This window comes from Stenella coeruleoalba (assembly GCF_951394435.1).
Source record: "Stenella coeruleoalba genome assembly, chromosome: 15".
Classification (NCBI taxonomy): Eukaryota; Metazoa; Chordata; class Mammalia; order Artiodactyla; family Delphinidae; genus Stenella; species Stenella coeruleoalba.
Window position 1 is genome coordinate 84,251,970 of NC_137161.1, and position 22,090 is coordinate 84,274,059.

Sequence of the window (22,090 nt, forward strand, 5' to 3'; positions counted from 1 at the left end):
TTTCTGCGAGGCGCCCAGCAGGTGGTGCCGTGGCTCACCGTAACCGGCCTGCCTGGCGCTTCCGGTGCTTCGCAGCAGGCCCGCATTCCACCCCGGGGGCGCATGAAAAGGAGAGGCTGGAGTTGTCACTTTTTCTTTCTTTTTTAAAAAATAAATTTATTTATTTATTTATTTTTGGCTGCGTTGGATCTTTGTTGCTGCACGCAGGCTTTCTCTAGTTGTGGCGAGCGGGGGCTACTCTTTGTTGCGGTGCGTGGTCTTCTCATTGCGGTGGCTTCTCTTGTTGCGGAGCACAGGCTCTAGGCACGCAGGCTTCAGTAGTTGTGGCGCACGGGCTTAGCTGCTCCGTGGCATGTGGGATCTTCCCGGACCAGGGCTCGAACCCGTGTCCCCTGCATTGGCAGGAGGATTCTCAACCACTGCGCTACCAGGGAAGCCCCTGTTGTCACTTTTTCTGATGCGTTTCTTTCTTCTCACCCTTTTCCCTGCCTCAAGCTCAGAGGATTATTGAGGCACCTGCCTGCTCACCTGTGTGACATTGGGAGGCCCCCCCTGTTCCCTGTGACTCAGCCAGCGGGGCTGGTGTTGTGTCTGCAGTCCCGTCCCTAGGAAGGCGTTGCCTCTCCCCGGGTCAGCACTTGTTCCGGTTCCCATGCCTGCCCCGCGTGGAGATGCGTCTCAGCCGGTGGTCGTCGGCAGGTTCTTCTTGTTGTCGTGCCCTCTGTGGGTTTGGCACCGAGACCTGCAGCTCTGGGTCCCTGCACCGCCAGGACCTCTGGGGTGGCGGTGGCCTCGGATGGGCTGCCTAGGTTCCTCCCTCGTGAGGTGAGTTCATGGCAGGCCCACGTGGGAGGTGCTGTGTGTACAGCGGCATCCTGTCAGCGTTCGTTCTCTTGCTTTATCTTCTGGATCTTGGCTTTGCTCTTTCAAGTTTGAAACGTGAGCCTCTGGACCTTTCTCGGACGTCCGGTGGCAGGTGGCCTCCGCGAGGCTTTGGAGTGGCTGCCTTCTGCATCTGCCCTCACCTCGGGCCCTTCCGGTGGCCCCAGCGCCAGGCGGGACTTCGTTTGGGCCCGTGCCGCTGAGAGCAGCGATGCCTTGTGGCTGCTCCGGGGAGCAGCTCTCCTGCCGGCCTCCCTCCCCGCTCCTGCCCTGGGAACGCCCTGAGTTCACTGGATTCCCATTGGGCTCCCCCGACCACCTGGCCTCGGGGACACCCTGTCCAGTGAGCAGAGCCAGCCTCTCTGTTTCACTTCCTGTCTCTCCTAGAAACCCTGAGTCACCCTTCCTGGCCAAGTCAGTACCGCCTGACCCACCGAGGGGCCCTGTGGCCCGTCGCGGGGGTGCCCTGGGCGTCTCCGTGCTGTGCACCCAGCCACGCCTCTGCTGTCCACTTTCTCCCAGACATGCAGTGGGTGGGGCGCCCTTCCCAGGGATTTCAGAGCTTTCTTGATTTCCTTTGACTCTCACATTCCTGAAAGTTCCCTTCGAGGCCTCGTGAACTCTGGCCTGGGTGAGGGCGGTGTCCTCGCTTGCTTCTCTTTTGGTAGTACGCGGGGTGACACGTGGCATCCCGCTGAGGTCAGACCACCCCCCCCCCCGCCCGCACCCTCAGATCCCATGACGTGCTCACCTCCTGGCCTCGTTGCTCTGTGACTTTGAACCCGTCACTTCCCTCTCTGAGCCCAGTGTCCTGCCTGTAAACCAGCAGCCATTGTCCCTGCTTCCCGGCGCCGCTGTCTCCTGGTGGTGGCTCGCTGCCGACTGTGTGTGCCCGCCTTGGTGGCATTGCTCAGGATCCCCTACGATCGCCTGGTGGCGGTGCCTTCTCCCCCCTTGACAAAAGAGGCAGCCCAGCTCTGTGAGGTTTGGGGGCGTCCTGGTCATCCCGTCTCGAGGGTAAATGGCCCAGCAGGTGTTGGAGGCCAGTGTGGCCGTTCTGCCACCCTCTGCCACCTCCTGTAATAACCCACGGTGCCCGGTCCGAGGGGCAGAGGCGCTTACTTCAAGGAAGCAGGATGGTGGGGCGGAAAAGGCTCTCACCCTGACGTGTCCCTGTCCGAGCCGAGCCATCCGGGGTGAGGACGCGTTGGTTCTGAAGCGGGCTGAGCACTTTACCACAAGGCAGGGCCTTCCCGGGCCGCGCCCTCGGGGGTCTCGTCCGCTCCAGGCCACATGTGTTGACTGGCTGCAGCCCCCTTTCTCAGGAGCGTCGGGAGGACCCCGACCCTGGGGCGGGAGCGGGCTTGGTCCTCCGTCCCCCTGGGCCAAGCATCCCACTGGACGGGGTCACGTCTCTGGAGCCCATGTGGAAATTCCTCCCCTCCCCCTGGACTGCGAGGAATGTAGGCCCACGAGGCCAAGAGGCAGCAGCCCAGGCCTGAGCAGACACAGTCAGCTGTGCTGCTGATGGGCGCCTGGGCTCCAGGGCCTCCCGCCCAGATGCAGTGCTTCCCGCCCCTCAGTGCTTCCCGCCCCTCTGTGTTTGTGTTCTGTACGCGAGTGTAGAACCAGGGAAGTTTACAGATACAGGGATACATTGTTTAAGTCTGGGGCACACTGGGAGCTTCAGAGTTGAAAGTGGATTCTAAAATGCAGAGTTAGCGTGCTGTTCGGCCACCGTAATTGCATTAAAGGGGCAGTGGGACCCCACCTTGGATCCTCAGCTCACTGCCGCGCGGGACAGGTCTCTGGGGTCCGTTTGTCCTTCCTACCTGGAATGGTGATCTGGGAGTGTCACGAAAAATACCAGGCCAGCAGGGTTTCGCTGCTGCAGGCTCAACTGGGGGAATCCTTGGCCTTGACGCAGAGCTCGCTGGCTGGCGAGTTCTGGCTCCATTTGTGGTGGACACCCAAGAGGCTGGTCTGGGAGCTGGCAGGGCTCGGGCCGCGTGCCGTGGGCCCCAGCGCAGCAGCCAGCGGGCCACGTCAGGGGCGCGCCTGCAGCCCCGGCGACTGAACAGTGTGGGAGGTGTTCACTGCTTAGCATCTCCTGTGGCCAGGGCTGTCCAGGCCACCGAGGAGGGGGCGAGGGCAGTGGCTGCACCTGCTGCCGGGCACGCGGCCTCTTCCCACCGCCGAGTAGTTCCCTAGAACAGGAGTTCTTTCGTTGTCACTGGAGCCCCTCATTTTCCAGGTGAGGTCTCTGGGGCCGGAATCACCGTGGCTCTGAGCAGGGAGCTGGGGCCGGGCCCGAGGCTTGGGTCTGCGGTCACGCTCCAGCCTCCTGCTGCTGTTCACGCCGCAACAGCACGGAACGTCCCTGGGGACCTACTGGTCGCCAGGCCGTGCTTCGCACTCCTGGGTCCCTCCCTCGAGGACGACGTAGGGTGGCTGTTTTTTCTGTGACGAGAAACGCAGCTGTGTTCTGTCGTCCTGCCTCTGCTGTGGTAACACACCTCCCTTTTCTTAGGGGTCTCTTGGAGGCTTGATTCCAGCGAAGGCCTGGGGACAGTGATGCCTGGTGTTCCTGGCTTTGGGCTGTGGAAGACTGGCATGAGTCCCCAGCTGGCGGCACCAGCCCCGTGGGAGGTGAGGGCGGACGACGTGCGGCGCCAGGTCACCAGGGTCTCCATTTCTCTGAAGGCAGATTCTGTTCCTTCCTTTTAAATTTTTTATTGTGGTAAAACATTTATAAGATAATAGTTATCATTTTAGCCATTTGTAAGTATACAGTTCAGTGGCATTAAATGCTGTGGTGTACCTATCACCACAGTCTATACCCAAAACCTTTTTATCGTCCCGAACAGCAACTCCATATGCGTTAAACAATACCCCCCTTCTCCTCTTTCCCCCAACTCCTGCCAAGCACCGTTCTGCTCTCTGTCTGTGACCTTGACCCCTGTAGGTACCTCACAGAAGCAGAATCCTATAGTATTTGTCCATGATGTCTGCTTTATTCCACTTAGCATGATGGCCTCGAGGTTCGTCCATGTTGGAGCAGGTGTCAGAATCCCTTCCTTTTAAGGCCGAGTGAGATTCCAGCCTGTGGATAGGTCATATTTTGTTTGTCCTTTTGTCTGTTGACACTTACTGTGGTTTTCAACTCATATTTTTTGTGAATGAAGTTGAATATCTTTGCGTGTTTTAAAAAATCATTTACAGAAAATGACGAACTAGGAGAACCATCTGCAGGTCCTGTCACTGCCAGAGGTCGGATTGTCCTGGCCTCCTGCCTGCCCAGCAGTAGCACCGTTCAAACCAGGTGGGGGTCTGAGGGCACAGGACAGGGGTTGCAGGTGTTAACTGAGAGAAAGCACCCAGCCTCCCCCGTGAGAAAACCAGGAACTAAATTACAGCGAACAACTCTGTTTCTGGAGAGTTCAAAAGCAGGCAGTGGTCCACTCTGGTAGGGGTCGAGGAGGTGACTGCCAGGGGGGCCCAGGGCTTCTGGGGCGTGGCTGCTGGTCCCATGGGGCTGCACTGCCCGGGGTGCACTTCGGTATAACGTTTTCCACCCCCTCAGGCAAAGCCTGCTTGTGTTAGTGGAGGGAAGAGACCAGCCCGCGGCCCAAGATAGGTGTGCCACCTCTGTGGATTGGAACGCACACCCCTGACCCAACTAAGCTCCCGCCTTTAGGCTTCGGTTCTATGGACGGGCTTATCCATGGGGTTTGCATAGAGCTCTTCATGGCGGTGCTGTTCGATTTAGCAAAAGATTGAAAACAACCCAAGTGTCCATCGGTAGGAGACTGGGAAATAAATTATGATGCCTCCAGTTGATGGAATGAAATGCAGCTGACAAAAGAACAGGAAGCACTTGGGGTCACCAAAGGGAATCTTTCAAAGTGTGTCTCAAACAAAAGCAGGGGCACAATCTGTTTCTCTGCTGGCACGTGCGTAAAGTGTTTCTGGAAGGCTACGAGAAATCTGTGTTGTCGTTCCTGGGGAGAGGCCCTGACAGCGTCTTGCGGGGGAGGGGAGGAGCCCTGGGGACATCCCAAACCTGCTCCTCTGTCTTCTGTTTTGTCCTGGCCTTTGTCCTTCAGGCCTTTCTGGTGACAGAGCCTCGCACTGGAGTTACCGGCTCCAGGGGTCAGGCCCTCGGATTTACAATCCTGTCCCACATGGGACCTGGGGGCCACATCGGACCATGACAGCTGACACCGAGGGTCTCTCCCACCCCCTTCCTCTGCGCGAGGGCAGATTCCAGGCTGCTCCGAGGCGCCCTGTGGGTCCCAGCAAGTTTGGTGGGGAGCTGAGAAGGGCGCGCCCCACACACCTGCCCAGAGCATCATCTGAGTTCTGTGAACCTTTGATGGATGTTTTATTCTTGGCTACCGCCCACCTCTCTGCCTTTTTTTTTTTTTTTTTTTTGCGGTACACGGGCCTCTCACTGTTGTGGCCTCTCCCGTTGTGGAGCACAGGCTCCGGATGCGCAGGCTCAGCGGCCATGGCTCACGGGCCCAGCCGCTCCGCGGCATGTGGGATCTTCCCAGACCGGGGCACGAACCCGTGTCCCCTGCATCAACAGGCGGACCCTCAACCACTGCGCCACCAGGGAAGCCCCTCTGTGCTTCTTGAAGATAGTTGTTATAGTGTGAGTGGCTTTTCTGACTTTGGCTTTTCTGTAAGACCTTTATTTGCAGAGGAAGAGGCTGTCAACTTTAATTTTTTTTCTAATTTCTCAGGCAAACAAACACACCCAGCAGGTGTTCAGATCTTAGATGATTGACAGGCTGCGTCCCCAGCCGGACCCTCCCAGAGCCCTTCCAGCTCTGCGGCACCTGCAGGACCAGGTGCAGAGACCAAGGTCCCCGGGGCCCCCTTCATGCACTCGGGGGGTGTCGGGCTCAGAGCTGCTGCCAGCGTGGTGACTGTGCAGGACACCCCTTTCTGTGTCTTCCGTGCAGTGGCCGGGCCTGAGGTCCTGGGGGCTGCGGCTGCCGTGCCCTCTGCCTGTGTCTGTGACGAGTTGGAGCCCAGCCCTCCTGGCCAGGCCGGTTCTCTGCTCCTCCACGATGGTAACAGGCAGGCGTGAAGCGGGCGGTCCCTCCCCGGTCCCCCTTCCCTCTGGTAGCTCTGCAGCAGCGTTCTCGAGGCCCGTTGGGGCAGGCGGCTCGGCCGACTTCTCGCTGTGGCCCTGAAGTGCTGCCCGAGCCCTTTGTGGGCCTGCCTTTGCAAGTGTAAAGGTGTTCATGCATTTTGACCCAGTGGCCCTATTTCTGGAATTGATTCTGAAGAAACAACTCAAAGCACAGTTGTGATTATGCTGTATTAAGTGATGTTTATCCATACGATAGTTAAAGTGCTCCCTAAGTTGCGTCCCCTAGGGAAGTGGCCAGGCAGGTGTGGCGCCCTGCTGGCCGGGCGGGACCATGGGAGGAGGTGGTCGCTGGGTGTTTTGTTGCTTTGGGGGTGGAGTGGACACACCCTGAGGACTGGAAGGAAATTCACCAAACCGGACTCAGGTTGCCGACATTTTGAGACGTGTCTAGAAAGAATATGCTCAGCACAGCAGGAGCGTGTGCGGCGCTCGGGGGAGGGGCTGTTAGAGCCGCTGGGCAGTGGGGTGCGGGGGGAGGCCCCTGTGCTCTCCTTTGCGCTTTCTTTATAGTATTTTCTCTCTGAACAAAACAGTGCCTTTTTTTTTTTTTTTTTTGCAGTACGCGGGCCTCTCCCGTTGTGGAGCACAGGCTCCGGACGCGCAGGCTCAGTGGCCATGGCTCACGGGCCCAGCCGCTCCGCGGCATGTGGGATCTTACCGGACCGGGGCACGAACCCGTGTCCCCTGCATCGGCAGGTGGACTCTCAACCACCGCGCCACCAGGGAAGCCCCAAAACAGTGCCTTTTTAAAAAATAATTAATTTAATTAATGGCTGCATAGGGTCTTCGTTGCTGCGCCTGGGCTTTCTCCAGTTGCGGCGAGCGGGGGCTACTCCTCATTGCAGTGCGCGGGCTGCTCATTGCGGTGGCTTCTCTTGTTGCGGAGCACGGGCTCTAGGCGCGTGGGCTTCAGTAGTTGTGGCGCGTGGTCTTCAGTAGTTGTGGCTCACGGGCTCTAGAGCGCAGGCTCAGTAGTTGTGGCGCACGGCCTTAGTTGCTTCGCGGCATGTGGGATCTTCCCGGACCAGGGCTCAAACCCGTATCCCCTGCATTGGCTGGCGGATTCTTAACCACTGCACCACCAGGGAAGCCCAAAACAATGGGTTTAAAACAAGCACAATCTTGCTTGCTTCCTTGGAGGCTCAGAGAAGGAAGGTATTTTGGGCAGCTGGTTTTTCAGATAGCCGAAGGCCCCATTTTAAATCCCCTGGTGTGTTTTTAACAGCCTCAGGTAGACAGTTTTCTTCAATGTGATCTCCCTTCCGGCTGTTATAAATGGCAGAGAGTAAGTATGGTTGAACTTTCCTGAACCTCTGTGTTTTTGAAAGCCCTGAGTCACCCTCAGACCCTTCGGGAGGGGCGTCTCCACGGTGGCGTCTGCAACTCGCTCTGCAGGTTTCAGAGCGAGTGAGCGGCCCCTGTCGCGGGCTTAGCGTGTGAGCTCCGTAAATCTTGCCTCTGTCGCCCCCAGGTGGGATCCAGGCTAGCACGGTTGCAGGGGCAGGGCTCTGCTCTCTCTGCTGCCCAGGATGGCATGGGGGCAGCTGAGTGCAGAGCTGGGCCTGGGGAGTGCGTGCACGGGAGGGTGCCCAGGGAGTGGGGAGTGCGCCAGGAGGGCACGCACGCCTGTGCCTGAAGGTGAACCCATGGACCTCGCAGGCCTGGCTTTGTGCTCGTGACTCCAGGCCAGAGGCTGCAGCCTCGGGTCTTTAGTGATGTGATTAGCCCTGGTCAGGGGAGTGGTCCCAAGAGGTGGCCTGTCCTGCTGGCGGTCATCAGGCTAGTTCTGAATGTGGGTAGCTGGAAGGAGTTTTATTTTATTTCATTGTGTCTGTTTACCTAAATCTCAAACTATATTTGAATCGCACAAATGAACATTAGAACACATGTGCAGGTGACCCAGCAGAACCCGCGAGCTCTCGGCCCGCACATGAGCCCCAGCCGAGAACTTGCCTCCTTCTGCCGGCGGAGCCCCAGCCCTGCACTCGGAAGGGAGTGATCGCGCTCTCTGCCTTTGCCCCTTGTCCACTGCCTTGTCGCCGACTCCAGGCTTCACTCTGGGTGGGGACAATGAGGCTGCAGCTGGGGGAGCGCGCAGGCTCCTCGGGCCGGGGAGGGGCTTTACAGAGAGGCGGGTGCGGGCGAGGCCCCCCAGCCCTGCCCAGGTCGGAGCCGACCCAGGTGCCCACCCCGTGGAGAAAGCCTTGAGAAGGAAGTCGGTTTGATTCTGGGGCGGCCCCTCCACCCTGCGTGCACGTCGGCGGTCAGGGCGGCGGGGAAGGGACAGCACGCCGCCACATTCCTCGCTTTGGGTGAGAAATTAATCCCCCTTCAGCATCTTGACAGCAGCTCATTAAGAGCCTCAGGATGGCAGGCAGGCAGGAGCCTTGCACGCACATCCCACACCTGAGGGTATTTTGTTTCAAGCAGAGTAGATCGCACAGAGGGTTTGCAGGTGAGGACTTGCCGGTTCACGGTCACAGACGCCGCTGCCGGGAGCAGAACGCGGCGCACAGAACCGGGAGGTATTTCCTCGGCATTTTTATTGCCAAAACATGAAGTTTTATGAGTGCCTTTCTGGCGTTCATTTCACATCTGTCGTAAATCCAGCAAATGCAGCTCAGTGTTGCTGGGGGGCCGGGGGCAGGGGGGGGCCGGGACTGCGCTTTCCTCGTTCCCTGAAGCAGGCACGGGACTTGGGACCTGGCTTTAGCTTTGGCAAATTGTGTGGGCACTTTCCTGCCTCTCGCCCTTTGAGCCCCACGGGATGGAAGTCTCTCCCATGACCAGAGTCACCTCGGGTTCCAGGTGGGAAGGGGGAGGGTCACCTCACTGGCTGGCCACTGGGGCAGAGTCACCTCGGGTTCCAGGTGGGAAGGGGGAGGGTCACCTCACTGGCTGGCCACTGGGGCCAGCTCCGGTGTGGGGCCTGGCCTGGCAGGTGCTCCGTGGATGTCGTCTCACACCCACGGGGTGGAGCCTGTCGCCCATGGGTGTGGAAGGTGAGAGGTCGTCTGACGGTTACTTGTCACGTGTTCCTTGCTTTGGTCTCCTGGCAGAGGGGCTGCCTCACCTGACTTGGCCGTTCATGTCCCTCGAGGGTGGCCTGTGGGCATGCGGGTTTGGCCACCTGTCCCCTCTCTCCACTCCCCTGCGGGTGTCCTGGCCGTGGGGCCTCCAGTGACCACAGACGCTGTTTCTGCAGGCCCCTGGGTGTTACCCTTCAGGGACCCCCGCTGCCTGGGAAGGCAGGGGCCTGCCCCAACGGGCTGCCCTCCTGCCTGCTCCCTGGAGCCTCAGCGTGAAGGGGCCCTGGAGGCGCATTCCGGTGTCAGCCGCGGCTCTGGGACACAGCCTGACCCTGGCCACCTCCACGCCCTGAGCCCAGCCTCCCTCCCTCCGTCCCTCCCTCCGTGGTCCTGCTAACAGCCTGCCTCTGGTTCAGTTTCCAGGCCGAGCGGCCCGCGCTGAACGTCGTCATCTTCCCTCTGCTCCACGAGGGCCTGACCGATGTCATCCGAGACGTTCCCATGGTGCACCTGGACGAGGTCACCTTATTTAAAAGCAGAGTGGCCGAGGAGCCGCCAAATCTGTGGTGGTGACAGGAGTGGGCCCCCACCGGCCCGTCGCCACCTGTGGCCGCTGCGTCTCCGTGGCCGAGGAAGCAGGACTGCCCCGGTCAGGTGTGTGGCTTCCGGCCTTGCCACGGCCGCCGCGGCTGCTCCCCTGCCCGAGGACGCCGGATGCCCGGTGGGTCACCGGAGGAAGGAAGCCCCCTCCCCAGCCCTTAGGGGCCTCCTCTTGTGAGGAGTCTGTGCTCAGTGACGCTCTGGCTGAGATGCGTGAGGCAGCGGCGGCAGGGCCGGTTGTCGGGCGACCTGCGGGCCTGGCCGGCGTGGTCTTGGGCTGAGACACCCATCGCCAGGACACTGACTCCTTGGGGGCCAGGTCCCCAGAGCACCACGTGGCCCCACGGCCGTCCCCCAGCCCCCAGGAGAGGCCCTGTGCTCCTGGTCACCTGCCTCGGGCTCTGGTGGGCGGCTGGGAGCCCGAGGCGGGGGGGGGGCTTGCAGGTGCTGTGGCGGATTTGGGGCTCTCCCCTCCTTCCAGTTAACCCAGTTAACACCTCTGGTGTGCGTCCAGCCACGTGACGTCAGACAGGTTCGGGCCAGCAGCGGGCTGCTGGGCAGGGAAGCTGCAGGTCCCTGTGAAGGTCTCTGTTTCTGGGGAAACACGGATAGACCTGCTTCATTAGAAAACCTTGAAATATTAAAACCCAGAAGGGATGTGTGGGGCTGGAGGAGTGATCACATTACCCCGTTTCAGACAGCTTTATTTAGCACTTTAAAAAAATGCAACGCAGCTATTCCCAAAACGAGGGACGTCCTCCCAGTGTCCTGGGCCTCCCGCCACGTGCCGCCCACTGCTTCTGCCTTGTCAGCCGCGAGACTCCCCCAGAGCCGTCATCCCTGCGGCTGGTGGGCTTCTGAGGGGCCCCAGTTGGGTTCCCTGCACCCCGCGTCTTGCCCCAACGCTCCCGGTGACGCTCCTGGAGACTTCCAGGGAAGGCTGAGTGGCGTCGGGGCGGCTTCCAGCCGGGGGTACCTGGGTCTCCGCAGAGGTTGCCTCCCCAGGACCCCAGGGACTGGTCCCATCTTGCCCCGGCCTCCCTCTCCCTCTGGGCTGGGGGTGCAGGTTCCCCAGGCCCTCCTCACCGCTGCGGCCCGTCTCGGCTGCCGTCCACTCTGTGGCCCCCAGCCCAGCCCGCTTCCCACTCTGTTCCATGTGATGGTCGCCTCGTGTCGTATAGTGTGTCCTATAGTTTGCCTGTTGCAGGGCCCGGTACCTGGACCCTGGGCCTGTGTTCGCCTGCCCTTCCCTGGGTTCTCAAGGGGCAGACAGTTCAGCAGTCCCCGCCCTGCCAGGCCGAGGGGGTCCAGGAGGCCTTCCGATGGTGGAAGTGCTTGGAGGGCCAGGGTCTCGGGACGCACACAGGCCCCCGAGTGCTCCAGTCGATTCTCCCTAAGCGCAGTCTGTCTGGCGGCCTCCACCCGTCCCCGCGGCCCCGGCCCTGCTCTCACCTCCCCGCAGCACCAGGTGGAGCTGGGTCTCCTCCCCCTGCGCTGTGGTTTTCTTGCCGAGGGTGCAGTTGTCTCCTCTCTGGAGCATGGGGTGCCCTCCTCCCTCCCTCCCCAGCTTCCGCTGGCGGCTCTTCGCCTCCTGCCCAGAGGGACCCCCACCAGACCTGCAGCCCTCCCCTCCGCAGTCCTGACCTGGCCTGAGAGTCACAACCGGGCCCGCCCCTCTGGCCATGCAGGCTGCCCTGGGCCCTGGGGAGACAGGGCCAAGGCCCTCATTAGGGCCACACGCTGTAGATGAGGGTCTGAGAGGTGGTGGGAGTCCCCCACCCCATTTCTGGGCATGTCTTTCAGTTGCGCCTTGAGACCACCGGGAGGGTGCTCAGGAAGGGTGATGTGGGGACTGACTGCTCGTTGCCGTCACAGCAGGAGCGTGGCCAGTTACAGCCCGACCGGCAGAGGGACGTGGCCCAGGATGGGGGCAGGTGGTCTGGCCGACCCCGGGACCCCTGGGGCCCTGGGTACACGTCTCCTTTCGTCCAGAGCAACCCGGGCTCAGGCCAGAGGATGATCGTTCCATAAGAATTTATCCACAGGCTGCCATGGTTTTCGTGCTCTGGCCCGGATGGCCTGTTCTCGTGAGCAGGCAGTTTGAACCAGCAGTGTCGTTTATGCCGGCAAGCAGGGCTGGGAGGGGCCGTTCACGAGAGGCTGGGGCACGAGCTGACTTGGAAGGCAGCCCCCGAACAGGAGGCCTTGTATCCTTAGTGTCCCCCTCAGCCATCCTTTCCTTAGAGCAAGAATTTCCGCTGCTTCTCCACCCAAGACGGATCCACCAGATGTTAATAATGTGCTTATTCTCGCTAAGTGCATTTCGGCACCGGTGTTAATTGCAGCTTATATTCTGCAGCATTTTATGCTGGGAAAAGAACCCACCCTAATGGTCCCCAATTGGCAGAACTGGGCTGTTAAGCGACGGACCATATGCTGCCTGCTGAGAGGGGCCTGGTCAGCACTGGCGCCTGCGCGCGTGTGCGTGTGTGCGCGTGTGTGTGTGCGTGTGCGTGTGCGTGTGCGTGGTGCGTGCATGGACGTCCGTGCGCCTACATGTGTGAGTGTAGTCTGCTGTGGACGGGCTCTTGTTCCTGGTGTGCACGTGTGTGTGTGCACGTGTGTGTGTGCACGTGTGTGTGTGAGGCAGACACTGGGGGAGGTGGGAATGAGGGAGGAGGGGATCAGGGAGATCTCTCTGTTAAAAAGAGAAGCCCCCCGCCTCCTGAAGCCGCCGCTCTGCCTGTGGCCCCTCCTCGCCCCTAGACCCCTCGGCCCCGCCTGCTCCCAGGGCTGCGGCTTTGCCGCCGCAGCGTCAGGCAGCCTTGGTGGCCGGGCCTGAAGGTGCTCCCCCAGGGAGGCTTCTTGAGCCTGAGGAGAGTAGAGACCCGCAGGCCCCCTTCCCTGCTGTCGGCGGCTTCTCTCTCTGTCCCGTGCGAGTGTTTTTATTCCCGAGCTGAGGGGCTGGATTAAGGGCACCTCACTCTCATACAACAAGGGGATGGGTTTCATCCCCACCCGTCAGCTGCCCGTCCGAGGACCCAAGGAGACAAGTCCGAGGGTCCCTCCTCCGCAAGGCCCCCGAGGGCCTCTCCACTCAGGCCTGGGACGACGCCCCTCCTTGGGCAGGTCAGCAGGGCTGGGTGCTGAGGGTGACACTCCCTTAACCCCCTGCGCCAGGATCCAGAGCTGCAGGCCGCTCGGCCCAGGGGGCAGAAGCTTGCCAGGGCCCAGGGCTGGGTAAGTTGGCCAGGGGATCTGAAGCCAGCAGTTGCAGCCTCACTGTGTCAGGGGCCTCCCTGGGTGCACGGCCTTGGCGGGTCTCAGGCCCCCCTCCCTCACCCGACCCCGCCTGGCAGGAAGGGGACCTGCCCTGATGGGCCCACCCTCGCGTCCTCCTCTGAGTGGCACTGGAGCAGCCGGCAGCCTCCTGCTTCCTCTCGTTCTCACTGTTCGTTCCTTTAGGATTTGAAAATTGCTGAGACCTTGTGGGAAGCAGTAAGAGAAGTTCGTGGGTGAGGATGATGCAGCGCGGCCGTGGCAGCAGGCTGCCACGGCTCCAGTCACAAAACCCGAGGTGAGGGGGACGTGGACGCTGCCACCTGTGGTCCTTGTGGCCTCAGCCCCGGTCCCCCTCCCCCCCCGACGGGATGGGGCTCGGGGATGGTTGCTGGTCTTGTCTGCATCTAGGGCGCAGGATTCCACTGGGCGATGAACAAATACCCACAGGAATTCAAACAAACTGTGGGTCCGACACAGGCCAACCAACATCGTCTAAATTACTTTCTAAAGCTCTTTCAAAAGCCAGTGAAGTGTGAGGTTTCGCATTGATGTCACAGGGTCAGGGCACCCCCTGCACCAGACTCCAAGCCGGCCGGCCCCAGAGGCCTCCCTGCCGTGCCCACTGCGCTGGGGGGGGGGGGTACGAGAGGTGAGGGTGCTTTTGCACATGTGCCCGTGGGCACGTGGCACCCCGCAGCCACCCGCGGCGCTCAGCCCTGGGACCGCTGCCCTCTGACCGTCGCCCACCTGCCGGCCCCTCTGACTGGACAGTCTTGCTTGGCACGTTACCAATGGGAGGAAGGGTGAGGTGAGTGCCAGGGTTTCTCACGGCATGCGCGTGACCAGGTGCTACACGACCGAATACACGTCACCTGCCTTCTGATGACCGACCTCCTTGTCCTCCGGTGAGGCCACTCCTGAATTTCGCGTTCCAGCTACATTTTGAATGGGTATTTTCATGTAAATTTGTGGCATGTGAAAAGTTTCAAATAAAGTGGACCTGATTTAGAAAACCTGTGTGGTCCTTCCAGCAGGGGCGCGCCCTGACCTTTCCTCTGCGACCCCCTCTGCAGCCCCAGAGGGCGAGCTTAGGCAGTGGCGCTCCGGTCACCCGCTGCTGTTCAGGTGCTGAGGACAGAGTCTGTGCTTGGCCCCTTGGGGGTCCCTGGATGGAGACGTGAGACCCAACGCGGGGCACCAGGCGCTACCAGGGGCCATCAGCAGGCGACTGCTGTGAGGAGGGGCGAGGCCAGGATGGGGCTGGGGGGCAGGGGGGCAGGGACACTGGTGTGGCCCGAGGCTGCTCCCCGCACAAGGGCTCCGTGAGGCTGGCAGAGGCAGGGTCGGCACAGCCCTTAATCTGGGGCCCGTGGGGACTGAGTCAGTTTCATTTTTATTTAATACACATATTTGTAGTTTTCAATTGTGGTAAAAAGTACGTAACATAAAATTTACCGTCTTAACCTTTTTTATGTGTACAGTTCAGTGGCATTAAATAGATTCTCGTCGTCGTGTAGCCATCACCACCGTCATCTCCAGAACGTTTCCATCTTCCCAAACTGAAACTGCCCCACTAACCACTCCCCTCCCCCGCCCCCAGCCCCCAGCCCCTGGCACCCAGCCGTCTACTTTCTGCCTCTATGAACCTGGCTCTCCTGGGGGCCTCATATAGTTGGAACCATAACAGCAGGTGTCCTGTTGTGACTGGGTTGTTTGCAGCCTCAGTTTTAGGCAGATACTTCCTCCACCAGACCTGGGTTCTGGGAAGGGGCTCTGCCCGCAGCCAGAGGGGGATGGAAGGTGGCAGTTGAGGCGGGGATGCCCAGGGCAGGCGTCTGGGGAGGAGTGGGTACCTGGACTTGGGAGGCGCCGTGGACAGAGGTGGGCCCCAGGGATGCTGCAGGACAGAGTGACAAGGGCAGGGACCGTCAGGTAGGCCGAGGAGGGCTCACTGATGCCTCCCGAGCCCCCGGTTGGTCCTCGAGGCCAGAGTCGCCTGAGCTGCAGCGGCAGCGTGGAGAGAGGAGCCTCCGTCCCTCCCGGTCCTGCCTGAGCTGGTCCCCCAAGCCTGGTGCACACCCACGGGACTCCCCACCATGGTTCACTTCCGCCCGGGAGCCGGGGAGAAAGCTGAGGGGACAGTCCTTCAAGGGGTCAGCAGTGACCTTCCCAAGAGGGGCAGGACCGACCCTCTGCCCTGCTGTGTCCAAAGGCAGCAGCAGGGGGAGATCAGATGGGCGTGCGGGTAGGAGAAATCCCGGGGGCTCTGCTTCACACACGCGTGAGACGCGATCATTAGGGTGACGGGTAAGTGGGGAGGGGGAGAAGCAAGGCTGAGGGGGCCCCATGACAGACCGCCCCGACTCCAGGCTGCAGGGAGCCTTTTGGAGATGCTCGCAGCGTCCGTGGGGCAGGGACAGGTCCCAGCGACGTGGTCCACCTCTGTCCCACCATGTCCGGAGCCTCTTGCAGGGGCTGGATCTTCTGGAAGCACCTTCACTCACGTGGGGCGGTTGGTGCTGGCTGTTGGCCGGGATGCCCACCTGAGCTGCGTTCCCGGCCGTGGTAAGCGCCACCCAGGAGGGTACGGCGGGGAAGGGGCCGCAGTCTGGGTTGGGGGTCAGGGAGGCCTCTGCGGAAGGGTGGGCTCTTCCGTGTCCTCAGAGCAGGCCTCTCTCTCAGCAAGGACCCGGTGTCCCTTGTTTGGCGTCTCTCCTTGGTCCTCCCCGTGCGATGGGCACCCTCTGGGTTTCAAGCCTGGCTGGGCCCCGCCCCAGGGTCTCCTCCGCGAGGTCCGCATCACGCTTGTCACGCGGCCGCTGGCTCTTATGTTGAGCTGAAGCCCCGGCTCCCGGGCTGGGGGAGTCGATGGGGAAGGTCTAGGAGCAGCACGGCCACTCTGGGCCCTCACCGGGCGCTCCTCCCTGCTGGGGGCAGGTTGGTGGACAGATGCGAGGGGCACAGCCTGTGCAGAGGGGCCGCCGGGGCTGGGCTGTCCACCGGCGGCTGGCGAGGCCCAGGGTGTTGGGGGCTCCTGCGGCCCCCTGTGCAGAGCCAGGCAGGTGCTGGGGGGTGCGGGGCACCCGTTTCCAGGGCTGGTGGGGCCTCTCCCGGGTGGGCAGTTTTGCGGGGAGTCCTCTCCCCGCCGCAGGGCGGGCAGGGGGGCTGCCCCTCCAGAGACGCGCCATCAGTCACGGGCCTTCACGTGTGTGCACACACCCAGCGTTCACACACACTCATGATTACGCTCACATGCATTCACAACTGCACACAGATTCACAGACGCACTCCAACACACACACTCCCGGCCGTACCCTCCTGCGCACACCTGACATTCACACACTCACGCTTACAGTCACACCCACTCTCGCAAGTCCACAAACAGCCCCATATTCGTATTCATATCACACACTTAAACCCCACCCATCGCACACACTCACACGAGCACTTGCATGATTTACACGGGCATGTGATCACACACTCGGTCCCACACCCACACTGATGCCCCCCACATTCACACCCATGTGTACACACGCGTCCACTCAATACATACATTTGCGCACACACACACGTTGATACCTGTAGCATTTGTCCTCACACCCACCCACGCATTCACATTCACGCCCAGTCACACTCAACGTTCAGACGCACACTCCAGTTCCCTGTCGCTTGCACTCTCACACAGGCACTCACACTCATGTGTAACACGCACACGTTCACACACCCACACAAAGGACTGGATTAATTTTATACACCAGTCAGTTAACACAATCAGTTCACTCGAAGGTAGACTCTTCTGTTATGTTCATCCAGGGAACTTGAAAAATTCCGAGAGGTAGAACAAAGGGGAAGAGAAGTCGCCGCCGTCCTCCGCAGCCGGAGAGAACGTCTGCTGACGTTCTTGTTAATGTCCTTCAAGCCTTTGTTCCCTGCTTTAAAAACCATCTGTAGCTGTGATCATCCGATTCCCGGTGCAGCGTTACGCTCGCCACGATGAAAGCATCTCGCCTGTGTTCTCCCGGACTCATCCTTTTAATGATGAGGCTTTGCTGTCACAGGCCCGCTGGTCCCCCGCTGTCGGACAATTAGGTTGTTTCTAATTAGTCAGTCTTCCAAGGAAAGCGGCCCTGGACAGCCTTGTGCTGGAGCGTTTTTCTATATTTAGAATTATTTCCTTAGGAGAGACTCTCGTTAGTGAAATTTCTAGGTCTAAGTGGGAATTTTTTAGGGCTGGGAGGAGCTTAGAGTTGTATTTAGGGAGTGGGTTTAGCATCTTTGCACAGGGTGACAGCCCCCGTCTCAGTCCCTGGCTTCAGAACGTGGAGGTCAGCTCCCAGCTGCTCCCAACCACGGGTGTTTTTATTTGCTACGTTCCCTGATTTCGAATGGACTAATCCCCCAGGACGTAAATGACTTCTAAGGCATACAAATGAGCAATGCAGATAAACTAAAATTAATACATTGAAGATGACGTAAATCCTACCGAACGGTGATTCCCCGCCATTTGCATTTGTGTCCAGGGAGGGCAGTGACCTCCAGCCGGGTATTCCAGGATTGAGGAGTGTGGTCCCAGCCAGAGCCCTGGTTCCTCCCTCCCACTCACTTCGTACATGGGCTCTGGGCCTGGGTCCTGGCAGCATCAGGCCCGGGCATCTGCAGAGGTAGAATCTGGTCCCCAGAGACGTCCACACCCTAATCCCCAGATCCTGTGACTATGCTAGGTCACTGGCAAAGTGGAAGTACGTTTGCTAGTCAGCAGGCTTTGAGATGGGGAGGTTATCCTGATGGGCCCAATGGGATCACAGGGGTCCTTGGAAGTCCAGGAGGGAAGCTTAAGAAGGATTCAGCCCTACACTGCTGAACACCATTCAAGGAATGCAGGTGGCCTTGAGAAGCTGGAAAAAGCCAGGACGTGGATTCTCCCGTGGAGCCGCCAGAGGGAACACGGCCCTGGTGACACCTTGATTTTAGCCCAGTGAGACCTGCGTCAGACTCCTGACTTCCAGAGCTGTGGTAATTGACACCATATCAGCAACTAGAAAGGGATACAGCGTCGGGGGCTTCTCTCACTCCCTCTCCCATCTGTCCTGCGCTCAGCCCACCAGCAAATGAGGGAGGAAAACAGGTGACTGAAAGAATGACTGGAAGGAAATGCAGGCACGTTTCCTGTGGGGGGAGGATTTCTCCTTGTGTGTGTTATTAATTCTCTTCTTTTTCCAGACTTTCTACGATGGGCACAGATGAAATTAATTCTGAGATGTAAACAGAAAAACACACACATAAAAACATAATTTCATTCAAAAACATATTCTAGGATGAAGCTCTCAACAAGAACAGATCGTCTCCGGATCTATTAAAACAAAAAATGTTCACGGTATATTAGTCCCAAAGGCAAGTAGCGAGATCTTGTATATATGTATGTATCTATTTTGGTTGGAAAAAAAGTCCTTACCAGGATAAGTTTGTGCAGAGCAAAATGTGGACAAGGATGCACCAGCCATTAGTGGAGGGGTCTTTGGGGGAGTGGGCTACCCCAAATGAGGCTGGGGGATTCCCTGACAGTGCAGTGGTTAGGGCTCTGCGCGTCCACTACTGGGGGCAGGGGTTTGATCCCTGGTCGGGGAACTGAGATCCTGCATGCTGTGTGGCATGGCCAAAAAAACAAAACCAAAAACAAACCCAAAAAACACATATATTTCTTTAAAAAAAAAGAGTCTGGGTCCCGTGAGAAGGAAAGTTTGGGCAGTTCAGACCATCGCTGGGGGTGGAGAGGGGTCCTCCTTAAATCAAGGTGGGGTGAGGAGAGCCCAGAGCCAGCCCTGGGAGGGGGGGCCAGGTGCTCCTGCCTAGGTCTGGGGGTGAGAGCGTTTCGCAAAGCCTCGGTGGTCTGAGGGAATTCTTCAAAGACAGCCTGGTTTTCAGCAGAGAAGCCATAAGCTTTGTGCATGGCTACCTTGCTCTCCAGAACAAACCAGGGGGGCTCAGCTCCCTCCCCACCAGCCGTGGCCTGCCCGCCAGCCACCTGCTCCAGGCCCTATGCTAGAGGACACTCAGTTTCAAGCCACAAAGCAGTGCTACCCTGCTCGGCGGGGACGGCGTGGAAGGCCTGCGTTCCTTTTAACATTTTCTTAAAAAAAGAAAAAAAAAAAAGTACAGAAAATCAGAGAAAACAAACAGCTTGATGAGTTGGCATAAATGTACCGAGAAGCAGAGTTCCGACACTCCAGCCATGACCACCTCCCTTGCACACCAGTCCGAGCGTCGCCTCTGACACCGCAGCTCCGTCTCGCAGTTTCGTTGCTGGGTCTAAACGTCCTGTCCAGAGGGTCCCATCCATCCCTTTCTTTCCTGAACAATTGATATTTCGGAGAGCCTAGGCCGGCTGACCTGGTGAACTTCCCACGTTCTGGCTTTTGCTGACTGCATCCCAAGGTGCCATTGTACCCGGTCTGTGTTTCCTCCAGGTGGGCAGCTGGATCCAGAGGTTTGATCAGACTCGCGTTCATTTCTTCATCGTTCACAGTTATTCTTCTTCACTGGTTTTGATTTTAAGTGTAATTTTTGAAATAAGAATGTATTCATGTGGTTCAACAATGAATAAAGGGACTTCCCTGGCGGTCCAGTGGTCAGGACTCTGCGCTTTCATTGCCGTGGCCCGGGTTCAATCCCTGGTCGGGGAACTGAGATCCTGGGAGCCGCATGGTAGGGCAAAAGCAAACCAACCAATGAATAAATATGAGAAGATTCCCGGTGAGAAGTCCTTTCTTACTCCTGTCCCTCAGCCACCTAGTTCACACCACGCATTCCTCTCTCGCCCTCAGGGAACCACTGCCTTAGTTTTCTATGTCTCTTTCTAAAGTTTCCTTATATACAAGCAAATATGGATATATACTCCGTCCCTCCCCCGCTTTATTAAACTACCGTAACCCTTTTTAATTGTACAGTTTCGTGGTATTAAGTGCATTCACGTTGTTGTGCAGCCGTCACCGCAGCCCATCCACAGAAGTCTCTTCATCTTCCCAAACTGCAGCTCTGTCCCCATTAAACACTGACTGCCCATCCCCCTCCCCCAGCCCCTGGCACCCACCTTCTACTTTTCTTCTCTATAGTTGACTGCTCTAGGTCGTTCCTGTAAGTGCAATCATATAGTGCTATGGTCTGAATATTTGTGTCCCCCCAAATTTATATATTGAAATCCTGACCCCCACGGGGATGGTATTAGGAGGTGGGGCGTTTGGGAGGTGATTAGGTCATGAGGGCAGAGCCCTCACAAATGAGATTAGTGCCCCAGAGAGATCCCTTGCCCACCAAAGATGTTAAGATCCAAGTATGTCAGAGCTTTTCAAAGCCCTCCGTAGACATCTCATTCCTCAGCTATTTGGTCAGTCTGTTACCTATTTATTACTTATTTATTTATCTTTTATTCTGGTTAGTCTGTTACTTGCTCCAACTGTTATTCATTGCCTCAGGCAGCTGCAGAATTAAAACATTTGCTTGGGACTTCCCTGGTGGCGCAGTGGTTAAGAATCCGTCTTCCAAAGTAGGGGACACGGGTTCGAGCCCTGGTCCAGGAAGATCCCACATGCTGTGGAGCAACTAAGCCCCTGCGCCACAACTACTGAGCCCGTGTGCTACAGCTACTGAAGCGCACGTGCTGCAACCATTGAAGCCCACGCGCCTAGAGCCCGTGCTCCGCAACAAGAGAAGCCACCGCAATGAGAAGCCTGTGCACCACCACGAAGAGTAGCCCCTGCTCTCCACAACTGGACAAAGACCCTGCACAGCAACAAAGACCCAACACAGCCAAGAATGAATGAATGAATAAATAAATAAATAAGAGTATTTCTTTAAAAAAAAAATGCTTGTAATTGTTTTAGATAAATGCCCCTCTGTGAAAGGCTTTTTAGCACTGAGTGAGCTCAGAGTTAGGTTAAATAAAGGTAATTTTTTCCAATGGGGTCTTCCATGGAACCACCAGACATGTCCAATAATGCCAGTTTTTGGGGAATAAGGGTTTGGAAGAGCCTCAGATCAGTTCTGCTACTTCTGGGGCTGGGAATGTGGGCTGTTAGTTTTCAAAGCTGAGAAAGGGAGGTGGGATAAGACATTAAAAATCCACCAAGCTTGCTCTTCCTACTGAGATTCAGTCAGTTTTCTTAAATAAACACACTCCAGGTTGCTGCAAGCCTCTGGTTAATTTCCAGAGCTCTGAAGAAGTTGATTCTGATTTCTGCCCGTTTTTTTCCATTGATTTTATGAGGAGTGAATTTTTTTTTTTTTTTTTTTTTGCGGTATGCGGGCCTCTTACTGTTGTGGCCTCTCCCGTTGCAGAGCACAGGCTCCGGACCCAGCCGCTCCGTGGCATGTGGGATCTTCCCGGACCGGGGCACGAACCCGTGTCTCCTGCATCAGCAGGCGGACTCTCAACCACTGCACCACCAGGGAAGCCCGAGGAGTGAATTTTTGAAGGTTCTTACTCAGTCATTTTTGTTCCCATCACCTCCTCATTCAGTTTTGACAGCTGCATAGTATTCCACTGGATGGTGTAATATCATGTATTTAACCCATCTCCTGTGGTTGGACATTTAGATGGTTTTCAGTCTTTTGTGATTACATGAAATGCTACAAATTAATCACTTGAGTATCTGTTATTTTACCCATGTGCATGTATCTGTAAAGTAAATTCCTTGAAGCAGAATAGCTGCATCAAAGAGTATATACATTTGTAATTTTGGTAGCTACTGCTCAAATTGTCTTCCACAGGGATTGGTTGAACCAATTTACATTCCCACTAACAATATACGAGAATATCTGTTTCCCATAGTCTTGCCAGTAGAGGGTGTTCTCTAACTTTTGGATTTTGCAAACTTGGTGGGTGAAAAACAGTAACTCAGTGTAATTTTACTGAGCATTTCTTTTATGATCGAAGTTGAACATCTTTTCAGGTATTTTATTTTATTTATTTACTTTAGTTGACCACACCGTGCGGCTTGTGGGATCTCAGTTCCCCGACCAGCGAATGAACCCGTTCCTTCGGCAGTGAAAGGGCAGGGTCCTAACTACTGGACTGCCAGGGGATTCCCATCTTTTCAGGTATTTTAAAGGCCACTGGGACTTTCATTTTTCTGTTATT

General features: G+C 57.8%; 1 protein-coding gene across 2 annotated transcripts in view; it reads left to right on the top strand.

The window, feature by feature from the left end:
- FBXL18 (F-box and leucine rich repeat protein 18) overlaps positions 1-14,171 on the top strand; it is a 40,212-nt gene extending 26,041 nt beyond the window's left edge. For both annotated transcript variants that reach the window (XM_079899164.1, XM_079899165.1), the window contains one exon: positions 9,492-14,171. In XM_079899164.1, the coding sequence (XP_079755290.1) occupies positions 9,492-9,648 (157 nt within the window). In that variant the 3' untranslated portion in view covers positions 9,649-14,171. The remainder of the gene's footprint in view (positions 1-9,491) is intronic.
- The last annotated feature ends 7,919 nt before the right edge of the window (positions 14,172-22,090 follow it).